Genomic DNA, 15,945 nt, shown 5'->3' on the forward strand with positions numbered 1-15,945 from the left:
TATATATATATATATATATATATATATATATATGTATGTATGTATATAGCCAATTGAGATCATCTTTGATTTTTTTCAAGGCAAAAGGATATCAAAGGAGGAAAGACTTGATTATTTCAATTTTTTTAACAATGAAACTTTTCAGTGATGGAATGAAACGAGACTACTTCTCTACAGCTTTTTGGTGTGCTCACTCAGACTATTGCAGTTGCAACTATCCCATTGTTGATATCTATCGTCGTTGGGAAGTTTTTCCTTTAGAATAAAAGAAATTCTATGTGTTTACTTTTTCATCTACAAGTTTCAGATGTTGGCAGTTGATTGGAATAGTTAAGCAGGGTCATGAGGCTTTTGTAAACTTTAAAAGGAGACCTTGCTAGGCAGGTGATTTTTTTTTTTTTTTTTTTTTTAACTTTCAAGCATATCGGACTTGTTTCTTGTTATACAGGTTTTCATCCAGAAGTGTGTACTTGGTAACTTTTCACTACTTGAATAAAAGAAATTTCTTCTCCGAAAATATGAGCAAGTTGAGAGACAAAGGATGTACAGCTACCCAAGCCTATCTGCTCAAACAAGCATGTGACCTCACATTTCTCAATGAACTGGAGAGAAAAATGATGATTTGCCCATACAAATTGCAATTTTCATTCAAATAGTATAACTTTAAAAAATAACACGTACATACATAATCACAAGCATTAACATGTCAATAAAAAGAATACGAAATAGTTAGAGAAAATGAAAATTAAATATGTCCAAGAAGTTATAATTTCACAGGCTTAAAAAAGGTAAAATATTTCTTATTCAAATAGAGAAAAAGAGCATCGAATATTCATAATTATGCAAAATTTAAAACAGAGATTTAAAGCATTCTGAAACAAAGATGTCCATGCAATTATACTTCAAAAGTAAGTTTAGTCTCCTTCACTCAGAATACTACGTTTTTAATACTTTTGGTTATGCTTAGTACTGAAGCTTACAGGAAAAAACAATAAATAATCTAATTTACTGTTGCTTGAAGTTCTGATGGTAGAATTTTCGAGAGTCGGGATGTCAAATACAGACATGTTACAGAAACTAAATTATTTGTGCCTTGTTTTGAAACAAAAGCACAAGTTTTGGGGGAACAGAGAGAGAGAGAGAGAGAGACAAACATTTAACCAAACGCAAAAAGCACCCAAATATCTGTAAAAATTATGCTCTTGTACACGATTGGTCTTTTCATTGGTAATTTTAACATCTACAACAATGTGGAGAATGGAGAAGATAAATACCTTTCATCTTTTTGCTTCATCATTTCCTCAGTAGCCCTTGCTATCATTTCAGATATCCACTTATTCACTAGTCAATTTATATGAATATTTGGTCAGCATAAATAAAGTAACAGATACAGCATTGACAGAAGTAACATTGGACAACTCTAGAAAGAAAAGATTAAAATAAGTTTAGATGGTATGCTACAGAAGCAAGGAAGGTTAAGGTATACCTGGAATGAGTAATATGGTTATTGCAATTCCAGAAAGAAAGGCAAATTTGACTTGAACATATAACAAATACAATGCGACTCCTATTTGCAAAGGCAGGCTGAAAGTATTTAAACGTTACCACGATTAAAAATAAATCCAAATCCTCTCTCACACTTCAACGATTATTTCTCAGAATAACACGACTTTTAGTCCAACAAAAGAGAATAAAAAGGAAATAATAGTTGAACCACTAGGCCAGCTATAACAATTGGATCAATTTCATATTTAAAAGCTATAATATGTTTGATTAGATCCCTCTGGAGGAATTACTCCCCCCTCCAGGCTGTCTGTTTTTTCTCTAAAACAAACACAGATTGAACTCAAAAAAAAAAAAAGAAACAGGTTTCTTATCTTTAAAAAAAGGCATAATATTACATAAATTTTAATAATTAAATCTCACATAAAACCCTGACATACATTTATGAACATTGAGTTTAAGTTTGGGATAATTGATAATCTAGTATAGTTTCATGTGGATTGACATTTTTTTTATTTCTGAGCTGCGTTGCATGCACCTTGACTAATTTCACAAGACAATCATGTGATAACTTCACTTGATTGCCAAAGAAACATTCAGGATGTTACATCCCAAGTGGCCACCAAGATTTGAACTCACTTGCTCTAAACTCTTTGCTTTTTCACCACCTCCCATAACCACTAGGCAATCTATAGTGTTGTTATCAATAACATATATAAAGAAATCGCACACCATTTCAATTTAAGCTAACATCAAGATAAGATTATGGATGAATGTGGAAAAGGCTTGAGCGAATCACCTAGAAAGGTTTTAATAAGAAGCCAGTAGGGCATAAGATATTAATTATTGTTTCCTGTTATGTGGGAATATTTTTTAAGGCATTAGTAGAAAAAAGAAAAGGAATTTAGGAGGTATACAGCTTGAACTTTATATCACCAGGTCGCTGACTAGAATGAAACACTAGTGGGAGTCTATTGAAGATCTTTGGGATAGAATTGTCTTTGCTACTTTTTGTTAATCTAAAATGTAAAGCTTTTCAGAAAAATTATTTCCTCTACCAATTTGATATTTAGATGTGCAAATCTTACGTCTTTTTTCTTTTTTTTTTTGAAACAAAAGATAAGTGTCATTACCTCCACATATCATGAAAACTGTTGCACAAGTTGACAGTTCTATCAGTATCAACAGACATAAAAGTCTGGATCTCTCCAGAAGAAAATTGTGATCGTTCTGCTAAGCTAATGGATAGACACTGTAGTAAAAGTAATTCATGCTTAAAGCCAAATTTTGAAAGAAACGTATATAGTCAGTCACAGATTATGTATTGTTTAAAAAATAAAGAGGTCATTCTAACAAGAAATACAAGAAATGAAAAGGGCTTTACATTTCCTTAACATCGCGGACCAAAATATGATGAACAAATTGTATATAACTACAAGCAATGAAGGAAAATCAGTATTGAGAAATACTATCTAAAAAGGATTCACTTTCGCCTATTAGTTAGATAGAATATTGGCCATATCCACACAAGTCATACAGCTATTAGGTTTGAGACTTCCGAGGCACACGCCACAAACAGGCTTCATTACAAAACCTTGCTTTTTCTAAGTGAGGCACAGGGGATGCACCTTGGGTCTAGGCTCACACCATAGTGGGCTTTTTAAATCACTGGTTATCTCCTATTTGAAAAGATAAGAATAAAAAATAGAGAAAAAAAGACCAAACCCAAAAGTTTTCTATTCAAAACAAGTTGAACAAAATGCATTCAATAACATGAAACCCCATAAAGAAAATTATGACCTAAAAAATACATCTTTTAAGTGTGTTCCAATCATAAAAAGACACTGTGTTTGCACTGCCAAGGTAAAATTTTGAATAATAGGAGGAAGAATGCTTACTTTCTGGTAGATGATGGTCATGATACTAGATCGTAACTTTAGCTTCAGTTTGGACAGATGGAAAGTGTATTGGGTATCTAAAAATGATCTGCACAATGAAACCAATAATTACTAATTTTCTGTTAGATAACAATGAAGGGGAAAAAAGTATGTAGATGCCTGCAACTGGCCAGTAATTTGCAGATAATATAATCAAGCAATATCGATGAGATCCTGAAAGTACAACTTTCAAAGAAAGTAGGAACAATTTTTTTTTTAACAAGAAACGAAACTTTTCAAAAAAGGACAAATTTAAAGAAATGGTGGTGGGGAAGAGGGAAGGATAGAAGGAGGGTCATGGTGAAGTTTTATTCAAAACAAGAAGCAAAACTAAGGAAAGGGGTCCTTTTATCAAAGAGATATTAGTATCCTGTAATTTTACCAAGTTAATTTGTAGTTGGTAGGATTTTTTAAGTTTGCTACGTAAAGTTAATCGTTTGTAACTTTTCAAATCTCAATGAAAAGTTTTGTTTATTGTCAACAAATGAAGAAAGATTTCAACTAAATTACTCTGGTGGTGAAAAAACTGCAAAGCCTAAAATCAGTTTCGTCTCTTTCCTGGAAATAGTAAATAAATATCACAGACGAATGAGATATAATGAAAAGAACAGCATAAGGCAGCCAAAATGTTAAAGAGTTACTTGAAGATAGAGGTGAGGCCCAAAGATATTGCAAGAAAATAGCCATCGGATGTCCTACTACCTGAATAAATAAAAGTATAAATGTCATTGAATCATCTTGCCAATAAAAAATTTATGCAATGGTGATCGAACTCTCAGAACAGCATATGACATCTTTTTAAAAAAAAAACCTTTCTTAAACTAGTAAGCGTTGTATTGAGGATGAAGATAAGCACCACAAGCCAGGGGTCTTTCATAGTAATAAAGAAGTTATTGTTTATGTCTGCCCCGTGGTTCTATACCTACTTCGTTAATGCAAAGAACACTAGACTGTGCAAACGAAATGTAAAGCAACACTTCGTTAGTGGAATAATAGAAAGACTTGTAAAAGTGTGCCAAACTATTTGATGTAAATATGAATGACCAGGGGGGAAAATGGAAGAATAAGGAGGATGTCAAATATTCATAAACCAGTGACAAAGAAAAGATCAGGTATGTAAGAACCTTGTTGGAGAAAACGAATCAACCGATTGAGAAGCATTGGTCCAACAAAACTAAGACAATCATTAAGCACCTGAACAAGGTAAAATATATATCTAGTCAATGAATGAGATCAAGTTATGGACAAAGTAATGTTATTGCATGTTGCTAAAGCCAAAAATGGTTACGACTATGTTTTAAATATGTTTTTCTTTATGTTTTTGACAAGAAACTTTCATATAATAATCAAAAAGCAGGGCAACAACTCAACAGCCTAAGGGCTGGGGGATGAGAGAGCCCCCACTCAAGGACCTACTTACAAACAGCCTTCCAATCAGTAAGAATCAAGGAGAGGGGGAAGTTATTTTATGTTTTAAATACGTAAGAAAGGAAGTATGAATTAGAAACTTCAATCACGTCTACAACCCTATAAAGTGAAAGCCTTGCACTCTTAAGATAAGCAAGTACCTTCAGTAAACCAAGAGAGACATATGGCCAACCATATGCACGACAGATTGCCCAAAAAAACGATGGATTTGAACCATTCCTCGAATATTGACCTTTCCAGCAGATTAACAACTTGTTGTGGCAGAAAGAGGGATCCATATCAGTTGGAAGCTGCAACAGATCTTCAAAACTCAACTGCTTTTTAACACCGTCGTTCATAACTGACATGATAGAATTGAATGTCAAAAGATTCCAACAGCTTTGCTTATCTTCCTTCTGAACCAATAAAACACAATAATCAACTAGCTATCATAATTCACGTGAGACAGAAGAGTATTAATTAAAAGGCATATTCATCAAATGATAGCAAACTTAACGAAACAACAATATGGTTCTTGATCTAAGGGCACAAAGGATAGAAGAAAAGGTAACACAAGCAGAATTAGTAAACATCTTTAGTCAAGATTGATCGATGATCGTAGAAAGCAAGGAACACCGGAATGCAACTAAGGTTTGAGGTCCTATCTTCTAGCAATTTTTCCATACAAAGAATTTCAACTGATCAGAAAGGAGATGAAAAGGAATGCAAAAGATAAAGCTTCTTTCTTACATTATTCCCCATAAGACTTTCCTCTAAGTCCACATCCACAGATAGAAGTGAATCTTCCACTGAACTGCGTACAGTCAAAATAAAGATTTCCTGAGTAGAGAATTGATGTGTATAACATACAAAGAACTTATGGAATATCACAAATGATGATCTATATCATTTATCTTTTTTTTCCTATTTACAGAAGATAATCTATCTCATTTCGTTAGAAGTTCATCTCAAAGTTGGACACAAAACGAGATAATTTCTCATCCAAACACAAAGGTTTATGACTCTGGAAGAGTAATATATGAGCTCAACTCGTTAAAGCCTATACTCTCATCTAAGAGGTCAATGTTTCAAATTTTCACTTCTATTTTTATTTAGTTAAGTAATTAATTTTTGGGTTAATTACTTTATTAGTATTTACATGTTCTTGTGAGGTTATACAATTTTGTGGTCTAGTAAGAGTTTCACCATTACCATCTTGTGAACAACATAACCATTCACCACAAAACATAGCATGGCTCGTAGAAGCTCGAGGACAAGGACAAGGACAAGGCGATTAAACAGAGAATGGAATCCTCCATTGAGCTAATGATGATGATGAAAAGAAAGCTGCTGTAAAGAGTTCTAAAATTCTTCATTGAAAAAAAGTCTACGCAAATGAAAGAAGCACAGGAAAGAGTAAACCCATAGCAGCTCATTCAACATTACACTGAAACTAAAGAATCTGAAGGAGGAAGGAGAGTCAATCCTCGCAAGGAAATGCTTCACGTAGGTTCGAGCTGGCGACATTAATGGAAATGATCATTCTTTCAAACGAGAAAAATGCCAATGGCTGATCAACTAAAGGAAGAAACAGCATTGGACTTGTATTGCCGAGTATCGAGATGAAGAACAATTCTACATCCATTTCAGCTGCCGTAGTTGTATGAAGCTTCAAAATTTGCTGCTCTACAGTGTTAATGGAAGTCCTTGAGCATGCAGAGGAGGGGATTGTGTCAGCTAGCTGGAGGAGGAAGACGAAACAGAGTTGAAGCTACTGTATCCTATTGGGTTGGGCCTAAGAGTTGAAGATAAACAGTTGGGTCATTGAAGGATTGGGCCGAATACAACGCCCAAGCCCATATACTGACTAGGAATTACTATATGGGCCGGTCAATGGTCTGATTCGGTGCGCAGTGGAGTGGCCAATAATAAAATATATTTCTTTTAGAAGAGATTGAGAATATTTTTAAAAAACTAAATTAATAAAATTAACTATTTTGCCATTAAAATATCCCAAAACTTTTAAAAAATTTAATAATATTATACTTATACATAAAAACATTAAAAACAAAAATTAAAAAAACCTCTAGAAACTTTAATATATGTTTCAAAAATATAAATACTCTTAAAACTGTTTTAAAAAAAAATTCAGGAGTATTGTTAATATTATTAAATTTTTTAAAAAAATTAAAAAACATTAATATTTTCAATCTTCTAAGAAAATTTTAAAATTTTATTGTTAATGTATGGACGAAAATTAGTTATTTACATTCTTGATTATTTTTCCCTCGATTTTCTTTTTCTCCTCTTCTCCAACCGATAGCTCATTGTGTTTTTTCCCTTTCTTAAATACCCTCTTTAACCAATCGATCAACCTTATAATATTTTTTTGTCTCTATAAAATCTAGTGTTTTAAAAAAGAAAATCCATGTGAATAAAAAAAATTATAAAAAGAAAAAGAAAAAAAAAGCATAGTTTTACATCACTAACCACCATAAGATTGGCTTAGTGTTCATTCGAACTGACGAAAAATAAGAACGGGTCAAATTACATTTACCACCTACCTAAGATTTAAAACTCCCTACATTTTTGTGGTAACGGAGATCACTGATGTCGAAGTCTTTTCAAGTTCTATGTCCAAAAATTGTACCACCAATACTTGGCAGGAGAAGTTGTTCATTTTGGGGGCTTGAAAATACTTGGAGAACAAACATAGTGAGACCAATTGGAAGCTCACATACCAAGCAACAACAAGAATTTGAAGCATCCCTACAAAGTGATGCAATTAGCATTAACAGAAGAGGGCCTGAATTGAATCCCTCACAACGAAACTGTCCAAGAATCACAAACCAACTGAAGGAGCGTCAAGTTTTGGCTTGAATTGAGATTGACAAGACATTAGTTTCAGAAAAGCTATGTTTGATAGAGATAAGCTGTTCTTGAGCTTAATTTGGAAAAAGCTTTTTCGGACTATGGTAACCTTAACATAAGCACGACGCATCAACGTACGGATGAGCATAAAGGGTATGTTCGTGAGAGTTTTCATATAATAGTAAGACATCCAAAGGTTTTGTTTCGTGAGAGGTTCACCAATACCACCTTGTGGCTAATGTAATCATTTTTATTGACCACAAAGATATGTGAGATCCCACATTGACAGGAGAGAAGAACGAGTGTCAGCAAGGATGTTGGGTCTCGAAGGGAGGTGGATTGTGAGATCCCACGTCGATTGTAGAGGGAACGGAACATTCTTTATAAGGGTGTGGAAACCTCTCTCTAATAGATGTGTTTTAAAACCTTGAGGGGAAACCCGAAAGGGAAAATCCAAAGAGGACAACATATGCTAATTAACAAATAACCGAGAATTAGGAAGGAAATATAACGTTAGCATACCTTCTTTTTGCTTGCTCTGATCTGATAATGAATCCTGATGCGCCAAACACAACATCCAACAAGATAACAAAACTGTAGTTCAGGGATCTGAGTATCTATACAAAGAAAAGAAACAAGAAACTTGTTCTTAATAGGTGCACTGTTCTTGATAATCTACAGAGAAAGCTAACTATACAGTACAGGGAAGTTCAAACGAGAATTTGAAAACAAAACTTGATTCCGCAACATAAGATCATAAATGCAGTTCATCTGAGCACCGTAACACTGTTATTTCAAACTTCAAAGTGATATCTATGTCCTTCAAAGTGATATCTATGAGAAAATACTACCTCAAAATTTGCGTATGTCGAAACGAAAACGAGAATCCCAAATATGGCTCTCACAATCCACCATGAACAAAGCATTTTGTTGGTAAAGATGTGTTCAAAGTTGGAACAATTTGCAAAGATTGCAGTGCATGTCTGCATATTCACAATGAAACTCATAAAACAAACAAAAAAGTTGTGCAGAATATGAACAGCTAAGGTTAGATAGCTTACCCAGACTGCAAATAACGATGCTGTTGTTAACCATTCATGGTATTCAACAACATCACCAGTGAGTAATTTCCTCAGAAGAAACATCATATCGAGAAGTGACAGGAATAGTCCAATGGCTGGAAGGACATAAAAGAAAGTTTTTTCCAGAAGACTTTTCTGAAAGTTCTGCAAAAAGAAGATTTGCAAGAAATCAATATGAACATACCATCACTTACAACAGTCTTTAAGTTGCATAAGAACAACACATAAGAACAACTCAAGTGCGTGTTACAGTTTTTATCTAGTGCCACCAAGTGCGCTTTTTGTAACAGCCCAAGCCCACCGCTAGCAGATATTGTTCTTTTTGAACTTTTTTTTTTTCGGGCTTCCCCTCAAGATTTTTATAACATATCTACTAGGGAGAGGTTTCCACGCCCTTGTTTCATTTTCCTCTCTAACTGATGTGGGATCTCACAATCCACTCCCCTTCGGGGCAGAGCGTCCTCGTTAGCACTCGTTCCCTTCTCTAATCGATGTGGGTCCCCCTAATCCACCCCCTTCGAGGCCCAACGTCTTTGTTGGCACACTGTCTCGTTGGCACATCACATCACAGGAGAGGTTTCCACACCCTTATAAAGAATGTTTCGTTCTCCTCCCCAACCGATGTGTGATCTCACAATCTACCTCCCTTTGGGGCCAGCGCCCAGCATCCTCACTGGCCCTCATTTCCTTCTCCAATCCATGTGGGCCCATCCACCCTCCTTTGGGGCCCAGCGTCTTTGCTGGCACACCGCCTCGCTGACACATTGCAAGAGAGGTTTCCACACCCTTATAAAGAATGTTTCGTTCTCCTTTCCAACCGACGTGGGATCTCACACTTTTGATCCATGTTATGAATTTTTCCAATTTCAATCGTTTAAGATGCATAAATCATTAGGTGACCAACAAATTACTGAATCTAGCATGGAAAAGGCTCAATTTTCTCCTTAATTAACATCTTAGCTTAGTAATGAAGGAGAAATATGATAAGAGGAACATACCCTCCGTCTCCTTCCATCATTTTTCAGAGTAAGTCCGAGCAATACAGTAATGGTGACAGTCAAAACATTTACTCCAAAACCTAAGGTCGTAAGAATCGTTAAGACACAACAATTAAAGACCAAACAGAGGCAGAGACCAGAAATTAAGGCCAAACTTCTAACATGAAAGGATATAGATTCATAAAACACTTAGAAAACCGATGTCCATTCCAAACCTGCAAATACAAACGGACAAATTTCAGTTCGCTACCATTCAGTGAATTGTTAATATCAATGGGAAAAGAAAAAACAGGCTAATCATCCCATGAAAACACAGCGCTTCAGAACGGCAAGAATGCATTAATGGCAACAAAAATCTTAGTGAGGAGAAACTTACATAAGGAGATTGTGGGCAAACAGGGAGCAAGAACCAGCCCGCCATTGTCGTCATCGCCGCCGCTGAGTGCAGTCCCTGCACTGTTTTTTACCATAACAAAGAGGAGAACGATGGAAAACAAAATAAATTTTGCTCCGCTAGAATATAATGGGGAAATGGGAAATGCAATGCTGACGAAAATATTCTGAAAAAGAAAGGCATAAAGAAAAAAGGATGGATCAAAAGAAATCTCTGAGCATTACCAGTCTCAGTCTCAGTTGCACTCCTCCACCTTCTTGGAAAATAAAATATTTAATATTCTATTTGACCTTTTTAAGGGTTTTTTTTTAATTTATTTAATTAATTATTTGCAGATATTATTTTAATCACTACCCTTCCATATTAATTAATACTCATCAATTTCCAATAGTTTAAGAATTTAAAAATAATTTAATAAACAACACATTTTTTACGACAAAATGATGTAATCTCAATTTTAAAATAAAATAGTATATATTAATTAAAGTTTTTTTTTCTTTTAGTGCTTTTGTAAAGTGGCGGGGGACGGGGAACGCGTATAGAGTGGGTTTCATACGTGTCTTCCACCCCCATCAAACGTAATAGAAATAAATGTAAGTATACAAATTATTAACTATTTATTTTTAAATTATCCTTGGAATATAAATTTATTAAAATTTTGGATAAATAATTGACATGATAATATCTAAAATGGTGATATTAACAATTGTCTAAATTTATAAAAATAAATTGGGTACTGTTTGAAAACTAATGATAACGTTGAAAGATTTATATATGTAATTTAGTTTAAATAAGATTGAGATTTGTATAATTTTTAAAAGTGGTTTGATTATTAAATGATGAGTTAACTTACATCTATATTTACCCTTTAACATCTATAAACCTTTTACTCCTACGACATTAATTTGCGTTAAATTTTTATTAAAAAATTTCACTACATATCGTATTTATTTTAATCAATGTTTGCTGAATCCACCACACTTAAATGATGGTGAGAGTTCTCTTATTTATAATCATTTACAGAATACAGAAATATGGTAAATTACAAATAATATGAAAATAACAATAAAATGAAATAATAATAGATGAATACAATATATTTACCTTTAATAAAAGGGCAAATATGGTAAGTCGTAATATAAAACAAATACTAGATATTTACCTTATAATGAAGGGTCGGATTATGTTTAACTGACAGCCCTACCAACAAACATAAGATCTTTGAAGTTGGTAAATAGAAATATGAAAACATGAACAGAGAGAACAAAGGCTTCAAAATTAGGTTGGATGAGCCAAGTTTTTTTCTACACCTACATACATTTCATGTTGGCATTAACCAGAGGAGGAAGAAAATGAAATAATATATATAACCAATGGGATTCCATTTGTTACCCATAGAATATGACTAATTTTTTAGAATGCCATCAACACCTTTAAAGTGGCATCAGTCTTTTGTATCTGAAAAACCAAACAAATGCAGAAAATATGATAATCCCACTTACTCCTGTAATTAGAAGAACCCACTTGAATGCATCAGGATTCCCAAACATTGGTATTTCAAAATTCATGCCAAATATTCCAGCTACCACCCCAAAAATGGCAACAACGAATGTTGCAGTTGTGAGCAGTAGCTCAAACTGGATCAACTGATTCCGTACGTTATCCTGCACATGAACATCTTTTTGAGTAATTGGAACAAAAAAAAAAAAAGTGATATGATACGACACCATGATCGGCAAGTTTTGAATTCTCTAGCAGTTCAGATGTTCTTTAGGGGAAAAGGAGGGAATTTAGAAGCATTAACCAAATTATAAATTTTTTTCTTCAATTCATATGTTTATATCAATATTGGGATCGGAGCAATTTTCTTGGGAATCACAGGCAAGATGGAAAACACAGCTAGTTCATTGGAGGAGAAAATGGTAGAGATGGTTGAGAAACAATCAGGAACGGAGGAAAAGATGTCGAGGATTGTTGGGAGAGGAGTCCCACGTTGGATGAATTAAGGGGGTTGATCATGGGTGTATAAGTAAGGAATACATCTCGACTGGTATGAGGCATTTTGCGAAAACCAAAAGTAAAGCTATGAGAGCTTATGCTCAAAGTGGACAATATCATACGATTTTGGAGGTCCGTGATTTCTAGTAGAAGATGGATCTAAAATTTGGGGCCTACCAATATTATAATCGAGAACCCAACAGTTGAGTAGATAGAATGATGTATGAACTGACAAAGGAAAAAGAAAGAACATGAGCAGCATACCAACTGGATGTTGATGAAATCTTCTGTGTCATCAATGTACTCCTTCAACTATAAGAGGGAAATGAAATAAGATTGTTAGTTTTATCCCGGTGGAAAAGGAGAAAAGAAAACTAATTTTAAGACTCATGCGCAATGAGTACCGATGTCAACTTGTTCAAAGTGCTGTCGATGACAACAAAATATGCTTCAAGAAGCATCTCGAGCTCCTCTATACTTTCAGTGGCACTTTCTGAACTTCTCATGCTCTCGTGCCGACTCCTTGCAATGCTAAGGCTCTTCTCAAGCTTGCGAGTTTCGGGCGGTGAAGATACAGGAGAAACAGGAGCTGAAATAGATGCTCCATCGATTGGCCTGTATCCAGTCACAGACTGATCGCCATAAACAAAGGACTCCATTCTCATTTTCTTCTCGGTGAGATACATTTCTGCCATATCTCCATCATCATCCATGAGCTGCTCTATTTCATCCCTAACCTAAAAAGATGCAGCTCAAATAGAGAACATAGAGAAAAAATTGTGCAGCTACCCATTTACTTGCATAAACCAGGATCACTAGAGTGAATGCAGAATACCTTCTGAACCCTACGAGTCAGAGCAACAAGTCTGCTTTTCAAGCGACGGACACGCTCCAAATTTAATGTACTGATTTTCGACGTAAGTTCATCTAGCAATGGATATGCTTCAATTTCTAATTCTGCAGCCTTTAGGGCAACGAGCAAATTATATGAAGAAATCATCACATTAGAAGAACAAATTACTAGCTAGTAAAAATATGATGAAATAAATCAAGGATGGCTTTATTTAATAGTATGTTATCATTATTGCTAAGCCAGAAAGTCCTCAACAAATACAGCAACACCATAGTATAACTTGATCAGTGATGCCCTAATTAGTCGGAAGTCAACAGTGATAAACAATACAAGCAGGAGAACCTTTAACTTCAAATCTTCAATCTGATGAATTTGAAATGAGTAATAATTAATCTTACACCGAAATGCATGATAATCAGACCTGTTAATATGTTTCAAATGTCAGTATGGAAAAGCATTCCTTAATCTTCTGTTTCTACTTTTTTTAAACAAAAATTACGAACTCAAAACACGAACAATTAACATGCATGAAACAAATAAAAGCAAACAGCTCAAACTTCTATTTCTACGCACCTGGGAATCAAGAAATGTACAAGCTGCCTCCAAAGCAACTTCTAAAGCCCTGAACTCAAAGGGCAAATAATCAGGAGAGGTGGTGTTTGCAAATAAATTATCGAAATTCCTACTTCCTCTTCTTCGATTTAAGTCAGCTCCATGATTTCCATCATTTTGCCAAACCTCATCGACCCCAGTGGTTTTCAAACGTCTTTGTAGCTCTACCACATACTGCAATACATAACTATCAAGTGAATTTAACAGCAAAACTTCTTCAGCTGTTATGATACATCGAATCTGCTCCAGATTGACCACAATAGCCTTCTCTCTACCAAGAATTGTGGAAGGGTAAACAAACAAAGGATCAAGCAGGCGCAAATCACGTGCAGGTAGATCACAACGACGCATCACAGTGAACTTATCGATCTCAATAATCTGGGAGTTCCCAGAAGAATCTACCCGGATCCAAGATCTTAGTCCCTGGCCTCGCTTCTTCAGCCCTAAAACATCCACACCTTGAAATGGCACCCTTCCGGAGGCCGATGGCCTATTATTAACAGCCTCCCTAACATTTATAGCAGATGCAGGTTTCGGAGGAAGCAACCGCTCTTTGAGATCCGCCATTTACACAAATATCTAAATGAAACAACATAAAATAGTTGGAAATCAACACATACCAAATCAACCACATATATCTAAGCTGAATATAATATTGTAAAGCTATATAAACGCTCGTATCGAATCAATCAATCACGCAGTTCCAGTTCGAACAAACAATAATCAGCAACATCAAAAAAATTCAATATCTTAAATGCAATAGTGATTAAACAATAAATTAGCAATGCTCGTGCAGTCTACAAGGGAAAGTAACAAATCAGTAATTCTCAACCAAATCTATTTCTAACTGGAATAACTCAACCCTAAAAATGTAACTGCAACCGCAGGTATCAAATCATATAACGAAACAACAGAGGACGAAAAGAAAAAGAGAATCACCTCCCAAGGAGAACAAAGGCGGCGGTTCTCAGAGAGCGTACAACAGATACAAATATAGAATTCCTTCTCACGAGCTCGGAAATGAAAGATTCCACAGGGGAAAACCTATTCAGTTAAGAATTCAACATCAAAAGATGAAAGAAAACCTAGATTGCAGAGGCGAGCGAATGAAGCACCAAAAGGCTGAGAATTCCAATTGCCGTATGAGAGAATGATGAACAGAGATTGAGGACGGAACCGATAATTGATCAAGAAGAATCAAGAAACCGAGCCTACCAGGTTCAAGAATCTCAGCATACAGTGATGCTGACCATATCATCACAAACAAAATTAACTATCAATTATTATTTCTCAATTATGGCAAAATTTAATTTCTCTCTCTCTTTCTTTTTAGTTAAATTATACCAAATACATTTAACAATATTAGATACTTTAAAATGTTTTATTTTATGGCAAAATTTAATTTCTCTCTCTCTCCTAATTAAATTATACCAAATACACTTAACAATATTAGATACTTTAAAATGTTTTATTTTACTTTTAATTTCTTTTGGTAAAAATTAAAACTTTAAAAATCTAGTGTAAATTAATTTTAATTGCTTTAAATTATTATTAACGATCATACATAGTTAAACATAACCCATTATTATGTTAGACATTTAAATTATAAATTTTAACACTTAGTATTTAATATATATTATTCTTCATATATTGTTTTAGGTTAGTTTATAATTCATATGAAACATATTACTATAGTATTTTTCAAATATGAATTAATATATTATTCACTAAGTTTCAATAGTAAATATTTAATTGTGAAAGAAAAATGATTATTAAAATCAAAATACATATTAACATAATAACATGGTTCTTCGTGAAACTAGCGTTATTCAAACAAATTAATTTTAAGAGAGAAAAAAAAAAAAAAACAAATCCAAATAAATATGCTAAATAAGGATTATATATGTTAAATGGATGTAACTTAAAATTAGTATTTAATAAGTTTGAACTTAATTAAAGGAATCTCTTTTCAAACAATAATATTTCCTATAACTTAGGAAGATATGTTTCAATATTTGTAATGATTTGTTATCGATCTAGCACAAAAAAATTGTTTCCTTTTAAATTTTGATGGATACCCTTCATCGTGAGGTAAACCCGTGTTCACAAACTCTTCTCGAATTGTTATTTCCAACACAAATGAAATACCCTTTTTATCGGAGAAGTAACAAAATTAAAATTAGAAACACGTCCCTAAGAGACACAATTGGATTACATATTTTTTTTCATTAATAAATAAATATGATCATCTCATCCTCTTAATGACAAAAAAAAAAAAAAAAAAAAAACA

The 15,945-nt window shown here is 34.0% G+C and overlaps 2 protein-coding genes across 7 annotated transcripts in view; both read right to left on the minus strand.

Moving 5' to 3' along the window:
* Nucleotides 1-10,307, minus strand: part of LOC111452749 (ABC transporter C family member 13) — a 23,552-nt gene extending 13,245 nt beyond the window's left edge. The window contains exons 1-14 of one of the 6 annotated variants that reach the window (XM_023093612.1): nt 10,175-10,304; nt 9,973-10,013; nt 9,799-9,886; nt 8,780-8,944; nt 8,570-8,701; nt 8,241-8,335; nt 5,598-5,661; nt 5,009-5,260; nt 4,565-4,634; nt 4,082-4,142; nt 3,402-3,489; nt 2,637-2,755; nt 1,487-1,584; nt 1,275-1,341 (exon numbers count right to left, since the gene is read on the minus strand). In XM_023093612.1, coding sequence (XP_022949380.1) covers nt 1,275-1,341; nt 1,487-1,584; nt 2,637-2,755; nt 3,402-3,489; nt 4,082-4,142; nt 4,565-4,634; nt 5,009-5,260; nt 5,598-5,661; nt 8,241-8,335; nt 8,570-8,701; nt 8,780-8,944; nt 9,799-9,886; nt 9,973-10,013; nt 10,175-10,228 — 1,394 coding nt within the window. In that variant the 5' untranslated portion in view covers nt 10,229-10,304. Of the gene's footprint in view, nt 1-1,274; nt 1,342-1,486; nt 1,585-2,636; nt 2,756-3,401; nt 3,490-4,081; nt 4,143-4,564; nt 4,635-5,008; nt 5,264-5,597; nt 5,662-6,293; nt 6,579-8,240; nt 8,336-8,569; nt 8,702-8,779; nt 8,945-9,798; nt 9,887-9,972; nt 10,014-10,174 lie in introns of those variants that run through there. The other 5 variants (XM_023093611.1, XM_023093616.1, XM_023093613.1 and 2 more) reach the window with 5 other exon arrangements.
* A 1,136-nt stretch (nt 10,308-11,443) lies between these two features.
* LOC111452321 (magnesium transporter MRS2-1-like) lies at nt 11,444-14,927 on the minus strand. Its single transcript, XM_023092974.1, has 6 exons — nt 14,595-14,927; nt 13,617-14,234; nt 13,026-13,154; nt 12,595-12,927; nt 12,455-12,502; nt 11,444-11,856 (listed from the first exon to the last, which is right to left on the minus strand). Exons 2-6 carry the CDS (start codon nt 14,220-14,222, stop codon nt 11,626-11,628), a joined length of 1,347 nt encoding a protein of 448 aa, XP_022948742.1. The 5' UTR covers nt 14,223-14,234; nt 14,595-14,927; the 3' UTR covers nt 11,444-11,625.
* Nucleotides 14,928-15,945: the final 1,018 nt, after the last annotated feature.

The sequence above is a fragment of the Cucurbita moschata genome, unplaced genomic scaffold (genome assembly GCF_002738365.1).
Source record: "Cucurbita moschata cultivar Rifu unplaced genomic scaffold, Cmos_1.0 Cmo_Scf00014, whole genome shotgun sequence".
Lineage (NCBI taxonomy): Eukaryota > Viridiplantae > Streptophyta > Magnoliopsida > Cucurbitales > Cucurbitaceae > Cucurbita > Cucurbita moschata.

Excerpts from the sequence above, each read along its gene's own strand:
- LOC111452321 (XM_023092974.1), bottom strand. The coding sequence starts at position 14,222 with ATGGCGGATCTCAAAGAGCGGTTGCTTCCTCCGAAACCTGCATCTGCT. Across the intron at positions 12,928-13,025 it reads TGACTCGTAGGGTTCAGAAG|GTTAGGGATGAAATAGAGCA; the intron begins GTATTCTGCATT and ends GCATCTTTTTAG. Across the intron at positions 12,503-12,594 it reads CTTTGAACAAGTTGACATCG|TTGAAGGAGTACATTGATGA; the intron begins GTACTCATTGCG and ends TCCCTCTTATAG.